Below are 13,178 nucleotides of genomic sequence, written 5' to 3' on the forward strand. Positions count from 1 at the left end.
ATTATGTGAACTAATGTCAAATATACTGCAAGGTGCTAGCAGTGTGCTTGATCTGAAGACCCATAAGTTGGTGGTCCAGTGCCATATGAACCCAACCGTTTTGCTTCTGCTACTGCTGCCACATCAGTGGTCAGTATCTAGCTATTGAGGTTGTTTTAATTAGAGTCTATTCTATGTTTTCCTCGCGGTTTCGATTCCCAGACCGGGCGTTGTGAGTGTTTATTGAGCGAAAACACCTAAAGCTCCACGAGGCTCCGGCAGGGGGTGGTGGTGATCCCTGCTGTACTCTTTCACCACAACTTTCACCACAACTTTCTCTCACTCTTACTTCCTGTTTCTGTAGTACCTGTATTTCAAAGGGCCGGCCTTGTCACTCTTCTGTGTCACGCTGAATATCCCCGAGAACTACATTAAGGGTACACGTGTCTGTGGAGTGCTCAGCCACTTACACGTTAATTTCACGAGCAGGCTGTTCCGTTGTTGTTTAATCCTAGATCAGATTGAAGCGATCTGTGATCAAAGACATTCCATACGACCATAATGCTTTTTGTTTCTCTGACAGTAGACTACACTGTACCAGACGTTCAAGAATTTGGACCTGGAGATCTCCACTTCCAGCGACTAGGGCCACCTCCCATTGGTGTCGGGCGTCAACGAAGAGCCCTCGGCTACAAGACGACCAAAGTTTTTTTTTTCCCAAGGTCTGGGGTCTCCTAAGCCCTAGACCATCACCTAATCACCCTTACCTGTCTTGTTGCTTAACAACAACAACAACACTGTACCATGTGTTCTTCCCTTTTACAAGAAAATTTAAGGGAGACTTGGCTATTATTTCTAGCAAATTGAGCGACCTCACATAAGATCTCACATTCAATCATTAGTTTTTTTAATTTGTTTATGGAATATTTCAAAAGAAATTATTTATATAATGCTAATATCTAATTGTGTTCTTTAGGTATGATGTGGCTTCACTACAGTTTCCTTCTAATTATAAAAATTATTTTTGATATTTTTCATTTTAGTATCAAACCACAGTGCCATTGTATATTAGTGACGAATTCTCCACCATATCAGATCCCAAGCTATCAAGTAAAGAATTATGCTGGTCATACTTGTGAAGATCTTGTCAAAATGATGTCAAATGTAAGTTTCACTCTTTGTCTTCTTATTCTTATTTTGCATCTGAATTTTGAAACCACATGAATTTCAGGTTCAGCCCCACTTTGTGGCACCTTGAGCAAGTGTCTTCTACTGCAAACCAGGGTTAACCAAATCCTTATGAAAAGATTTGGTAGATGGAAATGGCAGGAAGCCTGTTACATACTGTACACTCTGTTAAGTGGCTGGTGTTTGGAAGGGCAACCAGCAGTACAAACAATGCCGAAGCAGATGTAGAATCTGGTACAACCCTCTGGCTGGACTGTTCTTGTTGAAACATCTAGCCCATGCCAACATGAAAAAGGGAATGTTAACCCTTTAGTGTTTAAACTGGCCATATCCGGCCCAAATTGGCCATATCCTGCTCAATATGGCTATATCCTGCCCAAATTGGCCATATCCGGCACAAATATTCTACATGTTTTATGTTCAAACTGGCCATACCTAACCTCTCACACCTAATGTACAGTGACATTCTTAAAATACACAATCAGATCATTGAAACCTCAAAGCTATAAACATAATGCATGATTAATTCAAAACAATTTGAGTGAAAAAGTATTACATTTAATAGAGAAATTTGAATACCAAAGGGTTAAATGATCTTGACTTGTCTTGTAACAGCATTCAACCAGGAGGGGTTAAGCCAGCTCCTATTGAGTTCACCGTGTCATAGGTTAAGGCAGTCCATGCCTGTATGTTGGCGGCTGATTCTGCAATGTGTTGAAGCTGTTCCCAGTTCCTGCAACAAACACCAAAGACTCGAGGGTCAAAAGCGAGTTCCATATCTGCTTTGACTTTCATGAGCCATGTCTTCAGCTGACCAATTCCGGGGGAGAATCTGGCACTATCATTTTCTGGATGAGAAATCGTCATGGCAGCGCTGTGATGTGCGACCAAACTACTATAGTCTTCTTGTCAGGAGAGTTCACTCAAGAGGCGAGAGACCGCAGCAAACAAAGTTGTCGGTTTGAAATGCAGTTTGAGATATGCAGTCAGGGAAGACGACGAATACAGAAGCAATAGAAGACCTCCAGCTTCTGGAGATTGGCAACACGCAGTGGCTAGTCTCACAGCCATAAGAAGGAACCATTTGGATGAGTGCCTGGTGAATATGGCATTTTGTTACAAGGTGGATTTCCTGCGTGACCACAAGCACTTACATGATGATGATGATACATATACATGATGGGTATCATTCAGTTTCTTATTTCTTTATTGTCCACAAGGGGCTAAACATAAAGGGGACAAACAAGGACAGACAAAGGGATTAAGTCGATTACATCGACCCCAGTGTGCAACTGGTACTTAATTTATCGACCCTGAAAGGATGAAAGGCAAAATCGACTTTGGTGGAATTTGAACTCAGAACGTAACAGCAGACACAATACCTATTTCTTTACTACCCACAAGGGGCTAAACACAGAGAGGACAAACATGGACAGACAAACGGATTAAGTCGATTATATCGACCCCAGTGCGTAACTGGTACTTATTTAATCGACCCCGAAAGGATGAAAGGCAAAGTCGACTTTGGCGGAATTTGAACTCAGAATGTAACGGCAGACGAAATACGGCTACGCATTTCGCCTGGCGTGCTAACGATTTTGCCAGCTCACCGCCTTTCAGTTTCTGTCTACCAAATCCTTACAGGAGTCTTTGGTTGGATCAGGGCGATGGTAGAAGACGCCTGAAGCGCTTTGCAGTGAAATTGAAACTTGTAGGTCTTTCTGACTGTGACTGTTAATACAAGGGAAATAACCATCCCATTACAACACGCGGCCGGATTAGAATTTTGATTTTGAAATTAAGGAATACATAGAAGATATTTACTTTTTAATTAAACGAAATTTAATTAAAAATAAAAAAAAAGAAACATTTAGTAGGTATATAATGCAATGCACTTGTATCTGTGAACTCAAGAGAGCAAATGTTATTGTTGCCACTGTGTGTGTGTGAGTGTGTGTTACAGGTTATAGTAGAAGACACTTTGCCATGGTGCTGCACATTGGGGCTGAACCACCTGAAATCACATGATTTGGAAACAAGCTTCTTAGCCACAATCACAACCTGCACTTATATATATATCATCATCGTTTAGCGTCCGCTTTCCATGCTAGCATGGGTTGGACGGTTCAACTGGGGTCTGGGAGGCCAGAAGGCTGCACCAGGCCCAGTCTGATCTGGCAAAGTTTCTATGGCTGGATGCCCTTCCTAACGCCAACCACTCCGTGAGTGTAGTGGGTGCTTTTTATGTGCCATGGCACAGGTGCCAGACGAGGCTGGCAAACGGCCACGATTGGATGGTGTATTTTACGTGCCATATCATCATCGTCATCATCGTCGTTTAACGTCCGTTCTCCATGCTAGCATGGGTTGGACGGTTCGACCGGGGTTCTGGGAAGCCAGAAGGCTGCACCAGGCTCCATCTAATTTGGCAATGTTTCTACAGCTGGATGCCCTTCCTAACGCCAACCACTCCGTGAGTGTAGTGGGTGCTTTTTACGTGCCACCTCCACAGGTGCCAGGCGGGGCTGGCAACGGCCACGGTCAGATTGGTGTATTTTATGTGCCACCGCACGGAAGCCAGTCGAGGCGGTGCTGGCATCGGCCACGAGTCAGATAGTGCTTTTTACGTACCACCAGACCAGGGATCCTGGCTGGTTCAATTCGATTTTGATTTCGCTTGCCCCAACATATATATATATATATATATATAATATATATATATATATATATATATATATATATACATACACACACACACACACACATTTACAAACATAAGATAATCAGTTTGATTTATATGTCTTTTTATTCTATTTTCAGAAAGGAATCAATTTCTCTATAATTTCCCCCAGAAAAATTCCAACTTTATTGCGGCTGTTTGAAGAGGTTTGTGCATATTTAATTCTTCATAATTTTTGTCCCTTTCTACCACTTAAAGTCAATACCTTTGTAATAGATAACATTCAGTCTGAATTATCAGTAAAGAAAAAAAATTTTAAATCTACTCATTTGACAATCAGTGTTTCTAATTGATTTCTTTAATCGTTGATTACTTATTATCCGATAGAATCATCATTATCATTTTGAATCCAGGATTTGTTCCCATTAACAGGGGTGGCCGGATTCTACCTCAGTGCCATAGCAACCACCCTCACACCATCTCGCCTGGTTTTGGGCATCCTCCCTTCTCAAGCCAACCCTCCCAATCTCCTCCTCTAACTGTCCCCGCCACATTTTCCTCGGTCTGCCACGCTTTCACTGTCCATTTACCTCAAACTCTAGAACCCTCTTCAGAACATGCTCCTCATCCCTCCTCAACACATGCCCATACCACCACGCTCCATTTGCCCTTGCCAGCCATTCCACTGATTCCTCCAACCCCAGCATTCCCACAAGTCCTCAGTCCTCCTCTTATCAAACAGCTTCACTTGAAATCGATCAACATCTATGGAAATTGTATCTGTGATGCCAGTGGCAACCATCCGAACATGGCCGTTGCCAGTGCTGGCCCGACTGACCTCCGTGCCGGTGGCACGTAAAAAGCACCATCTGATTGTGGTCATGCCAGCCTCGTCTGGCCCTCCGTGCTGGTGGCACTTAAAAAGCACCATCCGATCGTGGCCGTTTGCCAGCCTCATCTGGCACCTGTGGAGGTGGCACGTAAAAAGCACCCACTACACTCACGGAGTGGTTGGCGTTAGGAAGGGCATCCAGCTGTAGAAACACTGCCAGATCAGACTGGGCCTGGTGCAGCCTTCTGGCTTCCCAGACCCCAGTTGAACCGTCCAACCCATGCTAGCATGGAAAACGGACGTTAAACGATGATGATGATTGCCCTCTCAGTCCTTCTCAAAATTACCATCTCTCTCTCTCTCCTCAAACACCCTGTCTCACTCCCATACAGCATTGCAGCTCTCACACAGCTCCTATAGATCTTTCTTTTCATCTTTAACTCCTGGAATATTAAATCTGCTTTGAAACCATATGACATTGGGTTCAATTCCTCCTTGCAGCAGCATTTAGGGCAAGTGTCTTCTAACATAGCCTTACACTGACCTATGTCTTGTGAGTGTATTTTGTAGATGGAAACTGTGTAGAAGTCTCTCTCTCTCTCTCTCTCTCTATATATATATATATCTCTCTCTCTCTCTCTCTATATATATATATATATAACTGTCTTCTTCAGTTTGTCTACCAAATCCAGTTACTAGGCTTTAGTTGGCCTGGGACTATAGTGGAGCACATCTGCCAAAGGTAGGCCTGAACCTGAAACCATGTGGTTGGGGAGCAAACTTCTTAACCACACACCCAAGCCTCCACACATTAAAAAGAATGACAAATGAATACAAGTGATGAGATATTGTGTTGGGAAGTATCCGGCTTACCCATGCAAGCATAGCAAAAGCAGATGTAAAACGATTATGGATATGAGGAAATTAATTAACCCTATAATTAAATCCAGTTTTTCTACCACTTGATTAAAATAAAACTGTTTCATGAATTATTTCCTTGATATTTTCTCTTAATATTTTCTAATTTTGGAGTTGTTTTCTTTTACTATTTTTCAGAGTAACATGGGTAGCAATGACCCCCTATTAAACATGAAAGACTGTACAATTGATCACCGGCACCAAGTTTTACTTAAAGGTTACTCTTTACCAGGTAACTACTGTTACATATTTATTGTCAAGTGTGAGTAAGTTGGTTTATAAGTAGTTAAAATTAATCACAATATGACAATATTAAGTGGAAATTTGCTACAGGGTGTGTGGACAATTGGAGAAATCTTCAGATCCTGTCGAGCAAGTGTTTTGGCCTGTTAGTTCTTGACATTCTAAAGGACCTGGGCCCACCTAGATCACGACTCCTAGGTCGTCCTGTTGTTTTTGAAATATCACCTTTAGTATAGATTGAACTAGGAACTTCCTGATGCTCTTATATCCCTGAACTGTGGTGTATATTGCTTGGCCACAAAGGCCATTGCAAGAATTTGCACTGTGGTTCCATATCAGACTGGGTTTCTCTCACATGATGTTCAGTGGCTAGGAGTATTTGTTTCTGGTTTTAGCTATTGTTTCTTTTTGTCCACAGCCACATTGATCTCTTCTCAGCTTGTTCTGACGGGCATTTTATTACAATTGTTCTTTTGTGACTTTTGATCCTGAGCTGACAATACAATATAGTGCAGAAATTTGGGGTCAAGGGGTCAGTCGAGTACATCAATTCCAGTGTTCAACTGGTGCTTATTTTATTTGCCCTGAGAAGATGAAAGACAGAGTCGACCTCAGTGGGATTTGAACTCAGAATATGAAGACAGATGAAAAGCTGCAAAGCATTTGGTCAGGCATGCTAACAATTCTGTCAACTTGCTGTCTTAACCCTTTTGTTACTGTATTTATTTTGAGATGCTCTGTGTTTCTTTCAATCCCTTTAAATATGACAAAGAATTTAGTAAAATAACCTGGTTATCATTAAGCTAGTGTTGGGAACATAAATTGTGACTAAATTTTGGTGGAAGATTTTAATTCAAAACTTATGAAAACAAGACATTTGTACTACAGAGCCAGAGCCGGTTTCAGCTGGGTTGGTAATGAAAGGGTTAATGATGATAATAATAATAACACTATGGAATAACAACAGAAAAAAGATGGTGTAGACACACGCCAGAAAAGGTCACAGAAGATGAGAAAGTAACCATACTATGGGATATGCCAATACACACGGATAGAGAAATTAAGACCAATAAGCCAGATATAGTTGTCAGAGATCATCAAGGCAAAAAATGCTTTCTAATCGATGTATCAATACCAACAGATGACAATGGTTCTCTAAAAGAAACAGAGAAACTTGTAAAATTCAAAGACCTGGAAATAGAGGTAACTCAAATGTGGAGTCTAAATTCCTATCATAGTAGATGCATTAGGTATGATAAAAAAAAAATTTCAGATAAATACATAACAAAAACACCAGGACTAACAAGTATATACAACATACAAAAAAATAGCACTACTAGGCAAGGCATCCATCCTATGTAAAACACTTTCAATACAATAAAAATAAGAGCTTATAACAACGCACAACACATACCCAAGGCACATAGAGCTGTGTTTGGTAGTGCAGTGAAAGTACGTAAAAAAAAAATAAGACTACTGAATAATAATAATAGTAAATGCTGTTGAATTTCTTTATGTAATATATGTATAAATATATTATTGATATATACAATTCATTTTAAAATCATTCTTTTCAAGAACGGTCAAACAGTCCAAGCTTAGAAGAAGAGCGGCAGATTATCGACATGCTACGAATGAAACTTTGTGAGTTGCTTATAACTTTTATACTCGTATCAAGTTAATACAGTTCTATATTAAAGAGATGAGGAATTATGTACATTATTTACATTAGACAGATATTTGTCCTCATGTTTGTTGTTAACACAACATTTCGGCTGATGTACCCTCCAGCCTTCATCAGGTGTCTTGGGGAAATTTTTGAACCTGGGTTCTCATTCCTAAGCCCAGTATACCCATCATGACTATCCGTCTGATAGAGGTACACCAGGCACATGCATCACAACCATATGTGCGCGACATGGTGATCTCATATCAAGATAAACAGCACATGACCTTACAGGTGGAGCCCAGTCAGAATATTCTTCTGGTTGAGTAACCCATCCCACTCAAAAGGTCCCTGAATAAGGGTTGTTTAAGGATGTTGAACGAACCACCCATGTTTCCAGAGGTGAATTATTCGAACCCCAAAGAATCCCTTTCAACTCATGGCTATGATGCTCCCCCACTACTTCTACTCGTGATCAGAAATGCACATGTCGTCAGCCACTAAGGGACATGCTCAACTGGTTACGGTCAAACAACTGACAAGCAAATCTGTGGTATTGAGCAGAATATTTGCTGTTGCTCATCTTTTATACCAAGATAAAACAATGTATTATTATTATTATTATTATTATTATTATTTTTCTTTTAGCTGTTGCCTTGCCAGGAAGTCAATGTAATCAGCTTATCCCCTCCTCCAAAATTGCTGTCCTTGTGGCAAAATTTGAAATCATCATCATCATCATTATTATTATTATTGTTATTATTATTTTTTTTTCTTTTAGCTGTAGCCTTGCCAGGAAGTCAACAACCCCCACAGCCTCTTCCAGCTGGTGCCCCCATTGTCTCTGGACAACCAGTGATGCCCAACCAGCCAAACCATATGCCAGTGCAACAAGCACCCCCACAACAGCAGCAGCCAACTATGACACAGCAGCCTATCCGAGGCAAACACGGCATGAGCCAAAAAGGCGTTCCTGGCATTAGTCCCCGCGGAGCAGCTGGAACAACTGGTCCGCAAATGCCCAACACCCCACCGCAGGGCATGCAACAGCCCAACATGTCTCCGCAGAACATCCCCCCACAAGTAGCAGCTCAGCAACCCCCACCGCCGGGTCATCCTATGATGTCACAGGTCATATCGCAGCAACAGATCCCCACACGTGTCATGCCTGTGAGTAGAATGTTTTTTCATTTTCGTTCTTTTCAATTTTTTCTATGAGGTGCAGACGTGGCTGTGCAGTTAAGAAGTTTGCTTCCCGACCACATGATTTCAGGTTCAGTCCCACTGCATGGTATCTTGGGCTAGTGTTTTTTACTATAGCCACTGACTGACCAAAAGCCTTGTGAATGGCTATGATAAATGGAAACTGTGTGTGTGAATATATTATTCTTTACTTGTTTCAGTCATTTGACTGTGGCCATGCTGGAGCACTGCCTTTAGTCGAACAAATTTATCCCCAGGACTTATTCTTTGCAAGCCTAGTACTTATTCCATTGGACTCTTTTGCCGAACTGCTAAGTTACAGGGACATAAACACACCAACATTGGTTGTCAAGTGATGGTGAGGGGACAAGCACAGATACACACACACATATGACGGGCTTCTTTCAGTTTCCGTCTACCAAATCCACTCTCAAGGTTTTGGTCAGCTTGAGGGTATAGTAGAAGACACTTGTCCAAGGTGTCACGCAGTTAGACTGAACCAGCAACCATGTGGTTGGTAAGCAAGCTACTTACCACACAGCAATGTCTGCGCCTATATATATATATCATCATCGTTTAACATCCGTTTTCCATGCTGGCATGGGTTGGATGATTTGACTGAGGACTGGTGAGCCAGGAGGCTGCACCAGGCTCCAATCTGATCTGGCAGTGTTTCTACAGCTGGAGCCCTTCCTAATGCCAACCACTCTGAGAGTGTAGTGGGTGCTTTTTATGTGCCACCGACACAGTGCCAGGGGGGGCTGGCAGCGGCCACGATCGGATGGTGCTTTGTATGTGTCACTGGCACAGAAGCCAGTCAATGCGGCACTGGCGTCGGCCACGTTCGGATATATATATATATAATTTAAACATGCACACACATGTGTATGTGGACAGGGTGTCTGGGTTAACCCTTTAGTATTTAAACCGGCCATATCCGGCCAAAATAACTAATCTGTTTTATGTTCAAACTGACCAGATCCAGGCTCTCACACCTACCCTACAATGTTATTTTACATTAAGTAATTACACCATCAAGATCTTGAAGATATGAGATAATGCATGATTAATTCAAATCAATATGAATCAATAAGCATTATGTTTGATAGAATAATCTGAACACTAAAGGGTTAAACCTCACGGTTTGCATAAAAAAGAAACACACTATCCTGTCATTGTCCAGTCAACCATGTTGAATTACCATTGCTGAAACAGCTGCAACCAGTCATTCCATTGCATGACCCTTCTGCGAGAAAGAACCCTCATCATCACCATTGTCATTTAGCGTCTGTTTTCCATGCTGGCATGGGTTGAACAGTTTGACTGAAAGCTGGTAAGCTGCACCAGGTTCCAGTCTGATTTGGCATGGTTTCTACAGCTGGATGCCCTTCCTGATGCCAACCACTCCAAGACTATAGTGGTTGCTATTTATGTGCCACTTGGGATGGGTGCCGGGTGACACCTGTATCATCTGTCATGACTGAACTCATTTGGCTTGACAGGTTTTCTCAGGTACGGTGTATCGTCACTTGTCACCTCGGGTACGGTGTATCGTCACTTGTCACCGCGTCTGTGAGGCTCAATGTTCCAACGGTACTTTCTATGTGCCACCAGCACGTGTACCAGCCACATGGCACTGACATCCATGTCTACGATCTCACTTGGATTGACAGGTCTTCATAAGTACAGAGTATTGCCAAAGGTCTTGGTCACTTGTCACTGCCTCTGTGTGGCCTAGCTTGGACACACACATGCACACACGCACATGCATACATGCGCGCGCGTGCACACACACACACACAAGGGCTTCCATAGTTTCTGTCTATTGAATCCACTCATAAGGCATTGGTTGGCCCAGGGCTATAGTAGAAGACACTTGCCTAAGGTATCATGTCGTGAGATTGAACCTGGAACCATGTGGCTGCAATTTGAGCTTCTTAACTACACAGACAAGCATACATCTATATGTCTGTTTTACATAATCAGTGTAGGTTGGAGAGGTCATCAAAGTTTTAGTCATTTCTTGTTTGGGATTACTGCACTCCTAAATGTGACCAGTGGACCATGCTTCTGTTGTCTGTTTTCTGTGCTTGTGAAGACCTGTTAAGGCAAGTGAAGTCATTGTCATGGCCGATGACAGTACCACCTCAGTGGCAACCTGCGCTGGAGGCACATAAAAAGCACCATACAAGCACCGTCGATACCAGTGCCACCTGACTGGTCACGTGCTGGTGGCACATAAAAAGCATCATTCAAGCATGATCATTGCCAGTGCCACCTGATTGGCTCCTGTGCCAGTAGCACATAAAAAGCACCTTTCAAGCCTGATCATTGCCAGTGCCGTCTGACTGGCTGCTGTGTCAGTGGCACATAAAAAACACCATTGAAGCCTGATCATTGCCAGTATCATCTGACTGGCTCCTCTGCCAGTGGCACATAAAAAGCACCATTGAAGCCTGATCATTGCCAGTGCCGTCTGACTGGCTCCTGTGCCAGTGGCACATAAAAAGCACCATTCAAGCCTGATCATTGCCAGTGCCGCCTGATTGGCTCCTGTGCCAGTGACACATAAAAAGCACCATTCAAGTGCCGCCACGTGCATGAGACATGCAAACTGAAAAAGGCAGAGGTTGTGGCAGCTGCAAAAAAATTTCATTCTTGTGTAGGAGCGTTAATTGCTCAAAAGGGTGGCCATATTGAATTATAAATGTTTTTTGTGATAAATGTTACATTAAAATTATATCTGTCTACTACCATTATTTTAATATTTTTTTATAACTAGTTTTATGCATCATAAAAATTGTCTCAATTTATCTGCAAAAATCTGATCCTTTTTATTATATTTTCTTTCAGAATGAAGATCCTAGTATTATTGGTGAGTAACAATATTTATCTAAGAACAATCGTTTCAAGTTTTCCTTTCTATATTTTCTTGAGTGTTTCACATTTTATTTCATACTTTCATCATCATCATCGTTTAACGTCCGTTTTCCGCGCTAGCACGGGTTGGACGGTTCGACTGGGGTCTGGGAAGCCAGGAGCTGCACCAGGCTCCAGTCTGATCTGGCAGAGTTTCTACAGCTGGATGCCCTTCCTAACGCCAACCACTGCGCGAGTGTAGTGGGTGCTTTTTACGTGCCACCTGCACAGCTGCCAGGGGGGTCTGGCATCGGCCACGATTGGTAGGAGCTTTTAACGTGCCACCGGCACGGAAGCCAGCCAAGGCGGCGCTGGCAACGGCCACGTTCGGATGGTGCTTTTTATGTGCCACCGGCACAGAAGCCAATCGGGGCGGCGCTGGCATCTTTGTGTGACTAAATAACTTACACTGATGTTTTTCTGGCATGTTCCATTGATACATCAATTCCTTTTCATGTATTTCTTTCCCTTTTTTTTTTTCCAAACTACTTCTTTTTCTATTAACTTTTACCTTTATATCTCTTTTTATTCTATCTTAATTATGATTTTTTTATATTAGTATTTTACTATCATAAATAGGAATTTTATTTTTGTTGCAAATTGGTACATAGTATCATCATCATCGTCATCATTGTGTAACGTCCGTTTTCCATGCTAGCGCGGGTTGGACGGTTCGACCGGGGTCTGGGAAGCCAGGAGGCTGCACCAGGCTCCAGTCTGATCTGGCAGTGTTTCTACAGCTTGATGCCCTTCCTAACGCCAACCACTCCGTGAGCGTAGTGGGTGATTTTTACGTGCCAGGTGAGGCTGGCAACGGCCACGATCGGTTGGTGCTTTTTACGTGCCACCGGCATGGGATCCAGTTGAGGCGGCGCTGGCAACGGCCATGTTCAGATGGTGCTTTTTACGTGTCCACTGGCACTGGTATCACAACTACAATTTCCATTGATTCATATCCATTTTATGTAATTGGACCTGGATCTTGACCCCAAATTTTTATCCTGCATAATTTTGGCTTTGTCCTGTGTAAATCACCCCCACCTGTTTTCTCAGTTAAAATCTACTATAAAATTGTGCTGCTTATCCACAAGTAAAAACATCTTATCAATCTCAGTTTAGACCAGCCCTGGCCAACTCGAATTACGTTGCAGACCCCTTTAATTACAGAAAGTTTTTTGAGGGTCGCTTGTATACTTTATACACTAACAGTCAAATAATCAAAATACAGAATCAAGAATCTTTCATACTTTTTGTTTGTTTAAAATTATAAAATTGTAGGTTATCGCTTTATTGCCGCATATAAATTTTAACAATCTTATTTTGAAATTAAACACAATAGGCGCAGGAGTGGCTGTGTGGTAAGTAGCCTGCTTACCACATGGTTCCGGGTTCAGTCCCACTGCGTGGCATCTTGGGCAAGTGTCTTCTGCTATAGCCCCGGGCCAACCAATGCCTTGTGAGTGGATTTGGTAGACAGAAATTGAAAGAAGCCTGTCGTATATATATATATATATATATATATATATATATATGTGTGTGTGTGTGTGTCT

General features: G+C 42.3%; 1 protein-coding gene across 27 annotated transcripts in view; it reads left to right on the top strand.

Annotated features, from left to right (window-relative positions):
• Positions 1-13,178, top strand: part of LOC115213775 (mediator of RNA polymerase II transcription subunit 25) — a 116,720-nt gene that overhangs the window by 9,312 nt on the left and 94,230 nt on the right. For all 27 annotated transcript variants that reach the window (XM_036504534.1, XM_036504535.1, XM_029782604.2 and 24 more), the window contains exons 5-10: positions 1,023-1,143; positions 3,988-4,053; positions 5,736-5,829; positions 7,419-7,484; positions 8,288-8,676; positions 11,563-11,584. In XM_036504534.1, the coding sequence (XP_036360427.1) occupies positions 1,023-1,143; positions 3,988-4,053; positions 5,736-5,829; positions 7,419-7,484; positions 8,288-8,676; positions 11,563-11,584 (758 nt within the window). The remainder of the gene's footprint in view (positions 1-1,022; positions 1,144-3,987; positions 4,054-5,735; positions 5,830-7,418; positions 7,485-8,287; positions 8,677-11,562; positions 11,585-13,178) is intronic.

Source organism: Octopus sinensis, linkage group LG7, assembly GCF_006345805.1.
Source record: "Octopus sinensis linkage group LG7, ASM634580v1, whole genome shotgun sequence".
In the NCBI taxonomy this organism is placed as follows: domain Eukaryota; kingdom Metazoa; phylum Mollusca; class Cephalopoda; order Octopoda; family Octopodidae; genus Octopus; species Octopus sinensis.